The 18649-nt window shown below is 40.6% G+C and overlaps 1 protein-coding gene across 1 annotated transcript in view; it reads left to right on the top strand.

Annotated features, from left to right (window-relative positions):
• The window catches only part of rhbdl2 (rhomboid, veinlet-like 2 (Drosophila)), a 52349-nt gene extending 34248 nt beyond the window's left edge, over positions 1-18101 (top strand). Inside the window, exons 7-9 of the mRNA XM_068006994.1 lie at positions 4132-4192; positions 4760-4821; positions 15244-18101. Coding sequence (XP_067863095.1) covers positions 4132-4192; positions 4760-4821; positions 15244-15423 — 303 coding nt within the window. The 3' untranslated portion in view covers positions 15424-18101. The remainder of the gene's footprint in view (positions 1-4131; positions 4193-4759; positions 4822-15243) is intronic.
• The last annotated feature ends 548 nt before the right edge of the window (positions 18102-18649 follow it).

The following is an 18649-nucleotide window of genomic DNA, read 5'->3' as shown; positions in this document are numbered from 1 at the left end:
AGTTTGAGTGCAGAACTGTAAATCATGCCAAACTTAAAAGCACAATGGAGCATCTTGAACTTGGTACCGTTTGATTGAACACTGGTTCATTCCTATTTAGGTCTTATCCATCCAATGAATGCCTTAAAAAGAAATAATGGGGGTGAAGTTGGTCTCGTGTGGCAGTGCAAAGTGGGTGATAGCGAATTGGCAGCCTGTTTTACACCCGACCCTATTTCCACAAAGGGAAAAGAAAGTTGGATGGGATGTAAAACGGGCTGCCCATTTTGCACTCCCACCCGAGACCAACTTCACCCCTAATGGGATTAGTTCTGGGCAAAGTAGCAGTAATAAGATTACACTACACGTATGTGTTACAGTGTGGGGTTTCTCACAAAGTTAAAGTATGTTCCCAACAAAAAGGTAATTTCCATAAGCAGACCCAGTCTCCTATGAACTGGAACTTGCACCCATATGCAAGGGTTTAGATACTGGGAACCACACAGGCCATGTCAGACTATTACAACCAGATTAAAATTAATCTAATTTGTTTATAACTAAGGTGAAGAATATAGCAAGTTAGTAGCTGTACAATATTTCCACAATATTTAGTGTTCTAAAAACAGTAAATATTCCAAAACCCTAGTACTTCTTTTCAATAAAATCCAACTGAGTCTTTGATTAAAATGTTAGTTGGGCATTGGCACCTTGGCCACCTCACATGATAAGGACAGTGCAAAACAGAGAACTGAGGATTATAGGAAAAACCCACAGCTTTTAAAGAGTTTTCTGAGAATCCAAAGATTGTGTCCATCTGAAAATCAAATGGAGTCTTAATAGCCAGGCAATTAAGATATTTACCATTTACCAGTTCTTGTATGCTTGTCATTGTTTTTAAACAATTGCATAGTAGGCCTCGTCTATTAGAGATGATGAATTTAGAGTGCATCCCTCATGCTGCAAATTGGCATAAGTTAAAACCTCCAGATAGCAAGTAATCTTGTGATGCAATTAACTTCTGAATATGAACAACAACATAAAACAAGAGGACAGATAGCATAACGCAATGCAGTGAAACAGGAGTTTCATATATTGGCTACCCTGTGGGACAAGGAGACAAAGAAAGCTCATGGGCATGATTTTGACCCCGAGTCAGGAAGGAGACGGGAGCGGGTGGTCAAATTGAGGACGGGAAACCTGGACATGCTTACAATTTTGATGTAAGGACGTCTTTTATTTAGTTTTTGTCAGTTTGCCGTCTGACTGACCGGCCTGATTGACAGGCTGGCCTCAGTCGGTCAGGAGAGCAGCCAGGGAAAGGATGTGAAAAGGTAAGTCGTCAGGCAAGTCTTTGATTGTATGGATGGGGGGGGAGGCAAGGGGGGGGCATGGGTGGGTACTGGTGGGCATGGGGGCATGGGTGGGCATGAGGGCATGGTGGGCACGGGGGCATGGATGGGTACTGATGGGCATGGGGATCACAGAGGGGAGGAGTCAGTCATGGGGAGAGGGATCAGGGGTCAGTCATGGGGGGGTGTCGGGATTGAGGGTCATTGTTGGGGTCTACGATCATTGGGGGGTTGGAAATCGGGAGATGGGGGGGAGGGGTCGCTGCAGGTAGGCTTGTTGGGCCTGAGGGAATCCTGGCCCCCTGGGGTTGAAATTGCAAAATCTGTAAAAATGGAGGCTCGCAGCCTCAAAAGGTTTTAGTCACCAACCCACCTCCTGGGAGCGGAGTGGTTGCCCGCCCCTCATCCAGCCCCAGTGAAAACCGGAAATGGGCGGGTTGGGGGTGCATCTGAAATGGGTGCGATTTTCAATTCAACCTTCATCCATCCCGCCTGTTTTTCATTGTTAAAATCATGCCCATGTCTCAGCTACAGCTAACTAAAACCAATTTGTAATCTACATTACTCTGTCCATCTAAAGTCATATAAAAATTGTACAGAAAATGTCCTGTTTGAGGCACAATGAAGCTCTGCTTCTTTTACAGTATGATAGAGATGTAATTCCAAAGGGATGCTTTAATTAGAAGGCATTGTGTAGAAATGCATATGGGAAGCATTTCATCTTTCTGTAACCTTTTGTTGAAGCACAGTATGATGCCAGATTTACACTCATACATGCATAAATCCAGCACTATGTGATAGTTTAACAACAGCATTTAATAAATATTTCTGCACCTGTGAATGTGAAGGAAATACAATGCACTATAATTTAATTCTCAAATTTCCAGTTAATGGTCTGTATTAACCCCATCTGCACAAAGCTAATGTTCAATGACAAGCTTGCTGTTGGCTAGATTACAGACCAATTAATTGGATTTCACGATGAAAGGCAGAACATTTTTAATCAAGATAATTGGCTGCTATTCATCAATGTTCAACAAATTCTGAAAACCAGTTAATAAACTAGCTGTTCAGAATTTGTTGATAGAAAATGGCTGCTATGGTTACCTGGTAGGGTTCACTTTCCAGCTTTAAGCCTTGCCTGCTAATAGGTTATTGGAAATTTGGTCGAGCATGGCGAATGATTTTCCGACCATTCATTTGAATAGTTAGAAAGTCATGTGCTGCACATCCAAATTACTAATGGGTTTCTGGCAGGGGAAGCTTCGTACCAGGAACACAAGTTGGAAATTTATTATTAGCGCTTACTGAGGAACTGTGGCACTAAGGTTATGAACTAAGCAGCTGACCATTGCACATCTCCTTCAATGCAATTTTAGATATTTCTTCCCCAAACATACAATTCAAATATTAACTTAAAAAAAAGTATATTCCTCCTCTCTATCTAATTCAAAATTATTTTCTGGGTGGGGGACCTCCCTGCCCCCCAGCCACTCCCTGCAAATATCTACACATTCCTGGCTCCTCCTGTCCTAATTTCCAAAAGACAATGGGCAGAACTTTCAACTTTGGAGGAGTGTAAAACTGTAAAACAGACCAGTTGCCCATCATACACCCCACCTGATTTTCCTTCCTATTGATCCGACAGCACCATTTTTATGCCCCCACCAAAGTTGAAAGTTCTGCCCAACATCAGCTGCTCAGAGGAAAACATTGTCATCATTACAGAAACTGATTTTAGATTTCATGTACCCCAGTTTGAAAACTTATAACATAATAACACTCAAAGTGACTTTTGTATAGGTGAATTTTCTTTTCATTGCTGATATCCTGAGTAATGTTCTTAGTTTGAACTTGTTTTCATGTTCTTTGTAATCCAACTTTGAATGAAGAAAAAACGATTAATCTCTAAAAAAATTATATTCAGTTCAGTCTCTGCAAGCAAACCTTCACTTCAATATTCTGGCTCGAGCAGTTTGCATCAAACTGGCTGTCTAATTGAAGCATCGTCAGATATTGATAAAGGGAATGTCTCCAAATTACATACTCAAACTGATGTGAAGCATTGACATTTACTAAATTAATAAAGTTATTCCTTTTTCATTTCATTCATATATAGAATCATAGATAGAATCATAGAATCATAGAAGTTACAACATGGAAACAGGCCCTTCGGCCCAACATGTCCATGTCGCCCAGTTTATACCACTAAGCTAGTCCCAAATAGAATCATAGAAGCCCAAATAGATGTGCTTAGTTTTTCACAGATGTCCCATTCTGGGATATGCTTGTTGTTCCTCTTATACTCTGGAAAAAACTGTGCAATATGTAAATTCCTAGACACTAGTGATTAAAATGCTCGCAATTCCTGTTCACCTCCTACTTATAGGTACCTGTTGGGGACCCACTCTCTATCATCAGTGCTTTAATTTAATTTTTTATTTTTAGGGCTTCTTGTACACACCACCGCTCCAAAGTGGTAGTGTACTCACAGTATTGGGTTATATTTTATGAGTATTTTTGAGCAGTGCCATAACTAAAGATTCCATTCATTCCTTCAGTTGAAAAAACTTCAAACCATAAGCATAGTAAAAAAACTTTTGAGCCGCCTGAAACTAACATACAAACATGTTAATGCATTTATTTATTGGGTTAATGATTGTAATAGCAACAGATAAAGGAATTTCAGACGTGTGCATTTGGATGCTAATATCACGCTGTACAGTATTTTCAGAAAGAAAATTTATCTCATGTAACTAAAAACAACTGTACCTCCATAACATTTTTATTTGTTTGATTCCAGAATTTTAAACAAATGGTGCCACTGTTTGGTCTTTTCAGATTAGCCTTTATTTTGATTATAGGTAAGTGTTTTAAAATTTTGTATTACTGGTTTATAGTTCCCTCCCTGCTCCCATTTTCCTGGCTTGATCATTTGAGTCCATAAAGATGTCATGTTCTGGGAAGAAGGGGGACTCCTGGCTCTAGAGCTACTCTATAGTTCGACAATATTGGGATAAGATCCTTTGCAGCTTTCAGTAAGTCTACACTACTGCTATTGTGTTGTGTGGGAATGGACTAACTGGCATTATATCAAATCTGGAGTGCCAAATGAGGTGTCCTTAATCACGTATGAATATGTAGCATTCATTTCATCAGAATGCTGGATTTAAATCTCTCATTGCATGTAATTCTCTTTACATTCCATCCAATTATTCAATTGGAAACAAACAATTCCGTGTGCTTGATACACATGTTTATTTTAATATTTCTGTCATGAATGATTTCAGCCCAAGTTTCTGTATTGACCATGTTCTGGGTACCCTGCGTTTGAAATATTTTAAATTTAGTTTACTGTTGTCATTAGCCTATATTTTCTCATTATTCAATGATAACTATTGAAATAATAATTTTAATAAATTTATTTGCAGTGGGCACTGATATGGGGTTTGCCCTATACAGAAGATTCCTTGTAGAAGGGCATGGTTTCCGTGTAAGTACTGTAGATATCTTTTCCAACCTCTCAATAATGTTGAATTCTTGTGCACAATCTTTAATGGCTTAATCTAAGAATTAAACCAAATATTTGTTTAACAAAGAGCAAACTATTGCTCGATAACCATTGATTTGTGACAGCCATGGCTCTGTGATAACAACCTCACCTCTGAGTCAGAAGGTTGTTCCCACTCCTTGAACACAAAATCTAGGCTGACACTTCAGTGCACCATTAAGGGAGTGCTGCACCGTAGGTGGTGCCATCTTTCAGATGAAGTGTTGAACCGAGGCCTGCTCAGATGGAAGTAAAAGATCCAATGACACTATTCAAAGAATACTAGGAGGTCTCACGCGGTGTCCTGGCCAACCAACCAATCACTCAACCAATATCATTAAAACTGATTATCTGGTCAGTCATCTCATTGCTGTTTGTGGAACCTTGCTGTGCATAAATTGGCTACTGCCCTTACCTACATATCAAGAGTAACTACTCTTCAAAAGTACTTCATTGGCTGTGAAGCACTTTGTGACATCCTGAGATTGTGAAGGCAATACATAAATATAAGAACATAAGAAATAGGAGCAGGAGTAGGCCATGGGACCCCTCGAGCCTGCTCCGTCATTCAATAAGATCATGGCTGATCTTTGACCTCAACTCCACTTGCCCGCTCAATCTTCATATCCCTTGATTCCCTCAGATTCCAAAAATCTGTTGATCTCAGTCTTGAATATACTCAACAACTGAGCATCCACAGCCCTCTGGGATAGAGAATTCCAAAGATTCACAACCAGCTGAGTGAAGAAGTTCCTCCTCATCTCAGTCTTAAATGGCCGATCTCTTATCCTGAGACTATGTCCCCTTGCTCTAGACTCTCCAGCCAGGGGATATAACCTCTCAGCACCTACCCTGTCAAGCCCTCTCAGAATCTTATATGTTTCAATGAGATCACCTCTCATTCTTCTAAACTCCAGAGAGTTTAGGCCCATTCTACTCAATCTCTCAAGTGCAAGTTCTTTCTTTCTCCTTTGACCTGTGACATATTGAGACATGACTGTGGTAACTGCTGATTGGCTGTGTAACTTGGTTACCAGGAAGTGATGGTAACCAAAGAGGCAGAGGGTTATTGATTACATTTTATGAATTATAACTTGAATTTCCTCCAAGGTACTGTCTGAACTGGGAGTAGCGCAAAACTGAGAGTGGTACCCAACAGCAAATCCCCTTGTCCTTCACCTACCTTTTCCAATATTGGCGAAAATCCTAAATCGTGGTGTGGAGGAGACATTCCAGCCCATATCTGGACATATCAGTGATTCACGTCTGCTATCCGATGTTTTTCCACCTTTGACATAAAAATATGTGCTGGAAGCAAATACATGTCCTATTCAAAAGGATTGGTTTCATTTCTCCCTTAAAAAAAGAAAAATTGTGAAATGAGTAAATATTGCTGCTGTCCATGGCAGCTGTAGCTAAATGTAGCTCGGATGTTTTATTTTTTTTTAAAGACACTTGCAAAGGCACAAAATGGCCAAAATTCACCAAAATACTGGGCCATAATTTGCTGTAGTAGGACAACTAATGCATTCCGTCCCTAAACCGCTCTGCCTCTCTATCTCTCTTTCCTCCTTTAAGACGCTCCTTAAAATCTACCTGTTTGACCAAGCTTTTCGTCACTTATCCTAGTATCTCCTTAAGTGGCTCCGTATCAAATTTTGTTTGATAACGTGCCTGTGAAGCGCCTTGGGACATCTTACTACATTAAAGGCGCTATATAAATGCAAGTTGTTATTGTTGTCTGCCATTAGTTAGACATGCCCTTGCACATTTAGGTTTTTAAAATTTTTGCATGGCAAGTTGCTTAAAGCACGAACTGATAATGTCATAGCGAGGGAAACAGGGTATCTGGGACTCGAGTGAACAGGGCAAGCTACTGTGTATCTCCTTAATCAATCAGTTTGAAGGATTGTGAAATTAATAGTGCAAGGATTGAGAAGGAAGTGTAAATTAGAATGGGTGAATTCAATGTCAAATCAGGTACAGAAAGAGAAATAAAGAGAGGGAAAGAAAGATTGGATTAAGAGAGAAAGAAAAAAGAAACAGAATGGAAAAGTTTTTATTTTTAAAATGAAAAATTTAACATTTAAAATTAAAAAAATTTCCAACAACAATTAAAACCTGAAGGAATGAAACTCCTCACTTGTAATTTTCAGTGTCAGAGATGTTGAGTGGCCGTAATTAACACTTATCACATCATTGAAAGGGTGCTTAGATTGAAAAGAACAAGACTTAACTTTCCGTGGCGAGTTTAGTTCATATCTACTGCACAAATACAGCAACTTCACGCCATTCAATGCATTTCAATGGTGAGGCAGACAGCGAAATGCTGTTTACACGAAGCTAATGGCAGAGTGGCGTATCACGGACAGCAACTTTTGGATGTCCGTGTTTAATCTTGCATCTGCTCCTCGCTTGAAGTTGCTACAGCATTTGCACATAAATAATGGTGAGCACCTTTAGCCTCCATTATTTTGACAGCAAATTCTGGCCCAATGTTTGGAAAAAAACACTTCTCACATGCAGTGCTGACAGGGAAAATGAAGCTTTTGCACAGTGGAAACTGGTGGATAGATTGAGGCAAACTGAATTTTTAGTGTGTACAATACAGTGTTAATTCATTGCAACATCTCCTTTCAACTAAGGGTATTCTTGCATCTTGGTTTCATCTGGGATCCTTTAGTGTGTAGGTTACAGTTCTCAAAAGCAGTTTATTTAGAGAGTAAGGTTTCAGTAGAACTACCTATTGTGGAATGATGTAGATTGTAATATTAGATTGATAACCTAGAGTCTCAGATTGGATGGCCTTTTGGTGGTAGGAAAATATTTGAGTCTTTGCCTATCCTGTAAGTTGCTGGCTTGATGATCATTTACATACTTTCTGGTGTTTTTGTACTATAGATGAGCTTTTTCCACTTTTGACACCCAGCTTAGATTTTCCTCTTCTTAACAGGCGGAATGACAGGCCCGGGTGGCAAATGTAGGCTTTCTGCCAGATCCCCCCCCCACTTTAGCCGCTGCTCAACTTTCCAATGCCATTTCTGGCAGATTGCATAAGTGCCCATCCTAAAATGGGTGGGCATATACAAACAAGATAGTTATTATGTGGTGGGTTAATTGTTCCACTTTCTGTCATTACTACCTTATTTATGCTGAGCAGTAATCACATCTGTATACAATGGTCATCCAGGATTGCTAGGTGCTAGGAGAATGGTGGAAGTGAATTCAGTATTTACTAGGGAGACTAACATGGTGGGCATGACATTAGAAGGAGAGATCAAAAAAGATATAAAGACATTTAAGATCGAAAGTGAGGAGATAATTGATAAACTAATCAAATTAGAGAGGATTAAACCACTGGTCTGGATGGATTGCAACCATGCATATTAAAAGAAGTTAGGGAGGAGATAGTAGAGGCATTATTACATATATATAAAAAATCATTAGAAAAGGGAATAGTGCCAGAGGACTGGCAGACAGCTAATATGATTCCTATATTTAAAAAGGGATATAGAACCAGTTCAGCAAACGATAGACCAGTTAGCTTAATGTCGGTGGTAGGAAAGTTAATGGAATCCTTACTCAAAGATATAATAGAAAAACATCTAGAAACCAAAAATAATAATAAAGAATAGTCAGCACGGATTTCAAAAGGGAAGGTCATGCTTGACCAATCTTATTGAATTCTTTGAAGAAGTAACAGAAAAGGTAGACAAGAGTGATGTAGTAGATGTGATATATTTGGATTTTCAAAAGGCCTTTGATAAGGTATCGCAGAGTAGACTCATGACTAAGGTCAGAGCATGTGGAGTCAGGGGACAAGTAGCAGAATGGATAGCAAGCTGGCTACAAAACAGAAAACAGAGAGTAGGGGTTAAAGGTAGTTACTCAGACTAGCAAAAGGTGGGTAGTGGTGTTCCACAAGTATTGGTGCTGGGACCTCTGTTGTTCACCATTTACATAAATGATTTGGACTTGGGAATCGGAAGTACAATTTCAAATTTGTGGACGACACCAAATTGGGGGGGGGGGGGGTATAGTTAATACCGAGGAGGGCTGCGACAAAATACAGGAAGACATTAAGAAACTTGCAGAATGGGCGTGTAATTGGCAAATGAATTTCAATATAGATAAATGTGAGGTATTACATTTTGGTAGGAAGAATAAGGGGCCACATACTGCTTGGATAATAAGAGTCTAAATGGGGTAGAGGAGCAGGAGATCTGGGTGTGCAGATACACAAATCACTAAAAGTAGCGACACAGGTTAATAAGGCCATAAAAAAAGCAAACCAAGCCCTAGGGTTCATTTCTAGAGGGATACAAATGAAAAGCAGAGAAGTTATGTCAAACTTGTATAGAATCTTGGTTAGACCACACTTGGAGTATTGTGAACAGTTCTGGTCTCCATATTATAAAAAGGATATAGAGCCACTGGAGAAGGTGCAAAAAAGATTTACTAAGATGATACCAGAACTGAGAGGTTGTACCTATCAGGAAAGATTGAGCAGGCTGGAGTTCTTTTCTCTAGGAAAGAGAAGACGGAGGGGTGACCTGGTAGAGATAAGATTATGAAAGGGTTTGAGAGGGTAGACATAGAGAAGATGTTTCAACTTACAGGAGAGACCGGTATTGGGGACCATAAATATAAGTTAGTCACTAATAAATCCACTAGGAAATTCAGGAGAAACTTCTTAACCCAGAGAGTGGTTAGAATGTGGATCTCACTACCGCAAGGAGTAGTTGAGGCGAATAGCACAGATGCGTTTAATGGGAAGCTAGAGAAAGGAATTGAAGGGTATGCTGATAGGGTTAGATGAGGTAGGAGGAGAGAAGGCTCGTGTGGAGCATAAACACCGACATGAGCCGAATGGCCTGTTTCTGTGCTGTACATTCTATGTAATCTATGTCTATGTAATTAAAGAGTCAAACAGATAGTTTAAAGTTTTGCAGAGTACAGATTTTAGGATTTTTTTTCATTTCTGCCAACTACTGTACAGCCTTTCTCCTATTTGCTGTTGGGCCCTCTTTCAGACAAGGCACAAATAGCTTTCCTATTGGGGATTCCCCTCCACCGTTACTTCCTGGAGGAAGAGCAGGAGAGGCAATGAACGGAGTCCTTGGTGATGAATGTGGTGGTCTGCCATTTGTCTCCAGTCCCTTCCAACTCTTATGGGTTGCCTTTTTGAAGAAAGAATGCATACAGTGTGAATAACCTTTACTTCCTATGACTTGCAGTAAAATCCAGATATAAGCATGGGTATGCAACAAGCAGCTACATCCCATGCGTGTAAGTGTGGCAGGACAGAACTTCCACCCACCCAATGAAACTAGCACTGACCCCACTGTATTCTCCAGGATCAGCTGAATTTGAATATTGTGCACAAGCTCAAGACATTCTAAACATCTTTGACTGGGAGCCCATTTGAGAGCGGAAAATAGTGTGCTTCTTTAGGATTTCCAGGTGTAGGCTGAGGGTATAAAGGGTGCGTTACCTCATGGGCATTGCAATAAGCTATTCTACCACCTTAAAACAGTGAGAGGAAGGTGGTTATAAGTGGTAGACATGCATAGAGCAGGGCATTTTTGGAAGGAGTGGCTGACTTCTCTCACCTTGCCAGATTTGGCAAGGCCATTAAACTTTTTGAGACATTGAATAGCCGTGCGTCACGTGGTGGAATTGAAACTGACCGTCTCCTTCCACTTATCTACTGCAGCTCTCCTTGAGGCCCTCCTTCTGTCAGTTCCAAAGAAGTTCTCCCTTCTGAACGTGACCTCCTGAAGCAGCATTTCAACATTAGAATCTACAAGTGGGGGACACTATGCCCTGCAGCAGGCCACTGACATTTTTACATGAAGAAAACTCTTAGCAGTATGCTAAACTGAGCTTTGTGTTGTAGCCCCTTTAAACTGTTGCAGACTTTAAAATCCTTAGCACCAGTAGGTTAAGTGTGAACTCTTGATCCTAATCTAGTGTTCCTCCTAGGTGCTGCCTGAATGGCAGAGACTTTGTAGACTCATTTTACATGGGGTACTGATGGAAGATACCCTCATCCCACCAGTTTGAGTTGGATTTGCGCCCAACCTCCAGGAGAGAAAGGACAGTGGGGATAATTTTGACTTTAGACGATAATGTAAAACGGGGGTTATCGGCTCCTCCCGTTAAGCACCTTTCCCGATTTTCATTTCCATTGAAGTGACAGAGCCAATGTCACAGGTTTTACACTTTCATTCAAAGTCAAAATTACCCCTAGTGTCACTGTTAACCTGCAATACCACCTAGTTCCCCAAGCTGACTTTTCTGTCATTTGTGCTATATAATGAACAGCTTCTTGACGCTGTGAGAGGCACCAAAATCTTTTTACAATATCTAACTTTAATAATCAGTTGTGGAGCTAGGGTTCCTGCAAGGTTCACAGCCCAGAATGTTAAGAAGAAATAAATATGAATGATTTGGTAACTGGCTTTAATTGCTTGGAAATGTTCTGGTGGTTACAGCAGTGTAACTATCTACTTTCTTTCCCCCCTCATTCTGCCTTTCTTTTTTTCTGCTTTTTTTGAGATAGATTAACATTTTTCTGGCTTTCCTTCCTTACTGCTGCTGTGATTTCCTTCTGCTGAGAGCTTCTTTAACCCCTGTTTTGACAAATACAGAAGGTAAGAGCAAAGCTATTCAAACATAAATTGATAAGGGACTGCAGTGAATGGATGAGAATAATATGCAGTATTGTGCCACCTAAAGGCTGTATTTCTTATCAAATGATAGGCACAACCCAAGGTGTTCAATAATGCTTTGCTTATTTGCCCTCAGACACCAGCACACTATGGGTTACCTTGTCATACAACACCACTCAACTTCTTAAAGTACCAATGTGGAATGCAATGTGTAGCATGTGAAAAAATTATGCAGTGCATGTTTTTCACAACGTGATATCCAAATTTGTTGTGCAATCAACATGTGTGAAATAGTTTCCATATTCTTGCTGGAGTGTATTGCCTCATGATAAGGAATGAAAGAAGATATGGAACTAAGTGTTTTAAGTTTGAAACTTAGAAATAAATGAGGACCTAATTCTGAAATCAGCATTTTCACAAAATAAGACACATTTATTAACAACACTGAATGATGGGAACTATGCAAAATTCTTATTGGGATTCCTATTCGTTATACTCCACAAAATGTATAACAATTGAGAAGTATGATTGTAAACTTCATCTAAGTATTTAATTGTTGAAACTGTAGCCAGTACGTGTGTAATAACTGATTATCATTGTGAATGTTAGTTAAATTTGAAGACTTAAGGGTTAAATTGTATTTTGCAAATGCCAGCACTGAATAGTGATTTCCGCACAAACTATAGGGCTGATGCTGTGTAGCAGCACACTAAACGAGCGGTTTACCTTAAATAAGGAGCCATGTCATTTCTGATCATCCAGGCTGGCAGTCTAATAGATGCAGAAACCGGGGGGTAAATTTTAACCCCCAAAAAACGGGTGGATTGGGGGAAGATGGGGAGTAAAATTACTCGTTTTTCAGAGCGGGACAGCTTCCCAGCTCCAACACGCTTGCTTCTGGGTCTAACCCAGGCAGGTTTGTATGCGTGTGGCGAGCAGGCACCAGGAAGTCCCTCCCCCACTTAAATCTAGCGGGCCGATACTTAAAAGGGCAATGTGCCTCATTGAGATACTTGAGGTACATTGCCCTTTTAAGTATTTTGTGTATTGGAATAACAAAATGAATTTAACCTTACTTGTTTGGGTTTCCCATCGCTTCCTGTTCACGTCAAGTGAAAGCAGGCGGGAAGGGCCGGATCCATGAGGTGAGTGTCGTTATTGCACTGCTTGTGGGCCCAGAGGAGCAGGAGTGCTTCATCCAGGCCCAACAAGCTCACCTGGCGAACAGGACCCCCATGATGATGCCCCCCCCCACCCTGGATGATGGACCTCCGCACCAATGATGGATTCCCCCCACCCCACCATGGTGGACCCCACCTACCTCCGGCCACTTCACCCGACCTCCAGCAACCTCCGATCTCTTCATCAGGCCCCCCCCCATCCCAATCTTCTCCCGGCCTCCCCAGTCTTCTCCCCGCCCTCCCCACCGATCTTGTCCTCGCCACCCACCCCCCCCACCCTGATCTTCTCCCCGGCCTATGATCCCTCCCTCCCTTTGATCCCTGTCAATCAGGCTGCCTGAAGGGTACGAAACCCAGAAGTGACGTTGAGGGATCTCATCTGCGACGGCGATCCGCCCACTTACCTTCTGGGCTTCACACCTGGAAATCTTCAACCTCCGCTCCTTTCCCGGCTCTCAGTTAAAATTCATCCCCGGGTTTCAGGGAATTGTCTCCATACCTTTTTTTGTTGTATTTGCACTGTTTCTCCCTTAGTTTTTTCTTCTTTCCTCCCCATCGCTTCTGAAGGCAGTAACTTTGTTCTGGGATATTATTTAACAAATTCCAGAAGCCCTCTGGTGCATCATCCCCAAGTGGCTGTTCTCCAAGACTGTCAGTTTCCTTAGGCTGTTCATCTATGGAAGGCATCACAGCTGAGCCCAACTTAGTCCTCACTTTATTTCCTCTTAGATGGACTTTCCAGCAAAGGTTACCAAATAGACAGTAGAAATATGGGCTGATTTTTGGCATGAGACCAATTGAATCACTACCTCTTTTGCTGAGATCAATATAACTTAATACAGACTGGAGTTTGAATTTGGGACCTATCTGGTCTTTATGGGACCATATCACAGCATGTGCTGCACTTATCCACTGATCCATTAAAAACTCTTAAAGGACCCCAGGTTGTGTGTCTACACAGGAGAAAAAAACAAGGATGAAGAATTGTCCTATTAGTAACACTGCAACAGTGCCATTTTGGAACAGTGTGGTGACGGTCTCTCGACAGCTCGAATTTAAAAATAAATTTAAATAAGTTCATTTGCCAGTAATAACATTTTTGGTGAGGTGTGGGGGTGGTGGTGGTGGGAGAATAACTGCTATCACACAAGGGGGTATTTTTCTTCATTCACTAATGCTAGCTTGCGTGTCCGAAAACATATCAGATTCCACATGTACGTTGATGAACGCCCCGCTCTATCTCACCACCACCTCTCTCGACCCCTCCACTGTCTCTCAATTGTCGCACTGCTTGTCCGACGATGAGCAAAAATTTCCTCCAACTAAATATTGGGAAGACCAAAGCCATTGTCTTTGGTCCCCGCCGCAAACTCTGTTCCCCAGCCCCAACTCCATCTCAATCCCTGGCCACTGTCTGAGGCTGAATCAGACCATTTGCAACCTTGGCATCCTACTTGACCGAGATGAGCTTCCAACCACATGTCCGCTCCATCACCAAGACCGTCTACTTCCACCTCCATAAAATTGCCTGTCTCCACCCCGCCTCAGCTCATCTGCTTCCGAACCCTCATCCTTGCCTTTGTTACCTCTAGACTTGATTATTCCAATGCTCTCCTGGCCGGCCTCCTTTCTTCCACCCTCCATAAACTTGAACTCATCCAAAACTCTGCTGCCCGTATCCTACCTCGCACCAAGTCCCGTTCTCCCATTACCCCTGTGCTCGCTGACCTACATTGGCTCCCAGTCCAGGAATGCCTTGATTTTAAAATTCTCATCCATGTTTCCAAATCCCTCCATGGCCTTGCCTCTCCCTATCTCTGTAACCTCCTGCAGCCCTACAACACTTTGAGATCTCTGCGCTCCTCCAATTCTTGCCTCTTGCGCATCCCTGATTTTAATCACTCCACCATTGGCCATGCCTTCAGCTGCCTAGGCCCTAAGCTCTGGAATTTCCTCCCTAAACCTCTTGGCCTCTCTACCTCTCTCTCCTCAATTAAGACGCTCTGGAAAACCTACCTCTTTGTCCAAGCTTTTGGTTACCTGCCCTAATACCTCCTTATGTGACTTGGTGTTAAATGTTGTTTAATAATGCTCCTGTGAAGAGCCCTGGAATGTTTAACTACGTTAAAGGCGCTATATAAATGCAAGTTGTTGTTGTTGTTGTTGTTGTTGTTGTTGTTGTGTAAAGTGGAAAAAGTACTTTTAAACTAACATAACAAATGGAAGAAAATATAGCACAAGGTTTCTATGGCAGTCATTTTTCCCGACTGCAGTGACTATGTTGTGAAAGGGTGCTGACAGTAGATCACCAAATTAGTCTTTTTGAAGAACAAATGTAAAGTCCATGCTGTCAATTAAAACAACTGCTGAGCTCCATAGCTGGATCTGCAGGAATGAAATTGAGTCCAAAATTTGTTAACCCATGTTTATGTTTTTTCATCATATTATTCTGACAGTAAAAAGAATAATTTGGATTATTTGTTCTAACATTATGCTTCTACTTCCTATAGGTGTCCTTTGTGGCTCACATTGCAGGCGGACTAGCTGGAATGACCATTGGCTATGTGGTTTTCAGCTGCTATGACCAGAAACTCTTAAAGGATCCCAGATTTTGGGCTTCGATTTTGGCCTATGTTGCCTTTGTAGTGTTTGCCATCATATTCAATATCTTCCTGTCTCCTGCTCCTTAAACAATCGGGGGAGATAGATTCATTCATTCATTTTTAAAAAATATACAGTAATTCTGATAGATTATTAACTAATTGAATACTGATGACGAAGTGCATCACAGCTTCTGAAGGGCAGTCAGAACAGTCATTTCCCACAACCTGCTCAACATCACATAATGCCAGACTAGCCAATAATCTACTTTTAACACTTGCCCACTGGCATTATTTGTAGTTTTAGCTTAACTTTTATTAATCATCATCACATAACAGCTTATGTCTTGACTTGAATTTGGAGAAAGAAAAGAATGAGTAGAGACCGGATCTGTTTTTTGGTAAGCTGTTTGATGCTGTATATATGACCTTCCTTTAATTTGTGCAATTTTTGTTGTGTTGGTAGGCTTTTCCAATCCCAGTACAGAAACTGCAATCTCTAGTGTACTCAAGTAGTCACACTTTTGAAGGGATGAGCAACAACCTGAATTCTGCACCAAATGTCACAGATTGAACTAATTGGGATTGATTGAGTAAATATCTAAAATTTGGCCATATTCAGGTTTGAGAATAACACTCCCTTTTTCAGGACAGTCTGCATCCCATAACTTTTGTAGCACCATTTCCCAAACTCCCATTTGAAGTCCAGCCATTTTTCTCGCTTCTCTGCAAGTATTAATTTTTTAAATTATGCCAGTACACATTTGGTCCTTATTATATCTGGGCTTTGTTCACTGCCCCATTAATCTAGTTGGCCATCTCCTTCTGATACTCTGGTGGTCTTTGGTTCTCTGGCAGTCTGATCCAGAATCTTAGTCCAATTTCCAGGCCTCTATCTTAGTGGTATTAGCAGTGGTGCAAGTTAATGTTCTTTGGTGGTGATAATTGATTGATCAGCTTGAGGAGATGTTTCACTTTGATCTCAGCCTGTATAGAGGTGATGCACTTGTCTGTATTTCCCTGCAGTGATGGTATGTAGTAGGGAGATATGTCCATGATGCTTGGTGACACAGGGTGTCATGTGGGGTGTTTAGCTAACTTAGGAAATATAGTTAAGGGGTTCCAGAGCAATTAATCACCTAGATTTTTTCCAATAGGTATTATCTTAACATTGGCATTAACCCATATAAATTAAATGAGATTAACACTGTTGTTAAAATATTGGAAGATCTAAACTAATGGATTTATTTATTGTGAAGCAGTTTAGGTTATAAATTTCGGATGTAGATAATGTGACTGTCAGTGGAAAACTAATTTAAACATTGCCTAAGGGAGTCTTAGTCCTTTCCCTTACAGTACATCCTGGGTCAGATGAAATTATTGTGGTCTGATCTATTTCTATGTATAATTTATAAATCTATCTAAAATGCACTGCACTTCTTAAATTTTCAGCTAATTAACCACATGTAACCTAAAGAAATTAAGAGACACAAAAATATTGGGGTTATTAAAAATACAATTATATGCCGTGATGGGACTGTAAATGCAGTGGAGGGATGAGCTTTTCTCATACTTGACACTTAACATCAAGTGTATGTTTACAGTACTTGCAGAACATCATTCTGTAGCTACTATATTAATAGAATTACCTCAGATTGGGAATTACTTTCTTATTTTGTGTAGAAGCCAAAAGACAATCCTTGAGAAGAATTTATTATGATAATGAGGGTCGTCAATAACAGTGCATGTGCAGGATGTTTACTTGCCTTGTGCTGTTCGAACTGAATAGGTGACAGGTAATTTTACTAAATTGTTTTTCTGGCAAAGATTTTTGCCCGCTGAGCACACATATCAGGAATTTGGGCATATGCTTCCCATTATTTTCTGTCTATTCATTTTAATGGATGGAAAATTATGGAGCAAGCACTCCACAATTCTGAAGATGTGCTCGCAGCAGGTGAAGCTCCTGCCAGGTATGCAGATTTGTAAAATGATCCGTGTTTACAATGTGGTATACGCCTTCCCTTGTTCACAGTGATGTTACAGGGTGCGTTATGAATTGTAAACAGCATTTTATAATTAGCTCAAAGTTTGCGTGAAGCCTTATCCAGGGGCCCCTCCCTACATTAAAGTGATTTAAAGCTTCATTTCACAAATTAAGGAGTTGTGGCCTCTGCAATTCAGTGACTTGTTTGGATTTTAATTGTTTAGGATGAGAAGAATTCAACACCGAAAGTGGCAGGGCACAAAGTGCTGCATGGCCTCCAACTATCCTACATGTCACACAGGATATGTTTGACATATGGGAAATATCAAAACTGTTAGATTTATTTAATTAACTAATGATGCATTGCTAACTTGTGACTATGATAAATGAGTGCAGTAAATTCAATTGCATGTTTAACAGGAGTTGCTCCTGTGGAAAGTAATAGAACCATAGAAAAGATACAGCACAGAAGGGGGCCATTCGGCCCATCGTGTCCGCACTGGCTCGAAGAACAACCAGGTGCCCATTCTAATTCTACCTTCCAGCACCCGATCCATAGCCCTGCAGCTTACAGCGCTTTAGGTACAGGTCCAGGTACTTTTTTAATAAAGGAAACTAACTTTTTATTTTGCATTAAGAGGAAAAAAAAGGGATGATGACATGTATATTTTATTTTTATCAATAGAATAAGAGTACTTAGTGAATGTTAGTAAATCCTGTGTTAAAGAACACCTCTATATGGTGGCCTGCCTGCTTTATGTATGTTCCAAAAATATTTCAATGAATCATATTTAAATCTATATTTGAATCATATTTACGAACATACGTTCATAAATATGATTCAAATATAGATTTAAATATGATTCATTGAAATATTTTTGGAACATATTAAATCTGTATGGAATACCATCAGCTTACAAAGACTGACCCAAATATGACCATTCTTGACAGGTTTCACCGTAGTGACAGCAAAAATGCCAGGCAATCTCTTTTCAATTGTGTGAGATTATTTTAGTGCACGTGGGCCATAATTTGCTGTAGCAGGGCATCTAACGGCATCTGCTGTTAGTTAGACTTGCCCCTGCACGTTTAGCTTTTTTAATTTTTTGCATGGCAAGTTGCTGAAAGTGCGAGCTGATAACCTCACTGAGAGGGAAACAGGGCATCTGGGACCTGAGTGAACAGGGCAAGCTACTGGGTATCTCCTTTACCAATCAGATTGAAGGATTGTGAAATTAACAGCGCAAGGACTGAGAAGGAAGTGTAAATTAGAGTGAGTGAATTCAATGTCAAATCAGGTACAGAGGGAGAAATAAAGAGAGAGAAAGA

Source organism: Heptranchias perlo, chromosome 26 (genome assembly GCF_035084215.1).
Source record: "Heptranchias perlo isolate sHepPer1 chromosome 26, sHepPer1.hap1, whole genome shotgun sequence".
Taxonomy (NCBI): domain Eukaryota; kingdom Metazoa; phylum Chordata; class Chondrichthyes; order Hexanchiformes; family Hexanchidae; genus Heptranchias; species Heptranchias perlo.
This window is presented reverse-complemented; position numbering and strand designations above follow the sequence as displayed.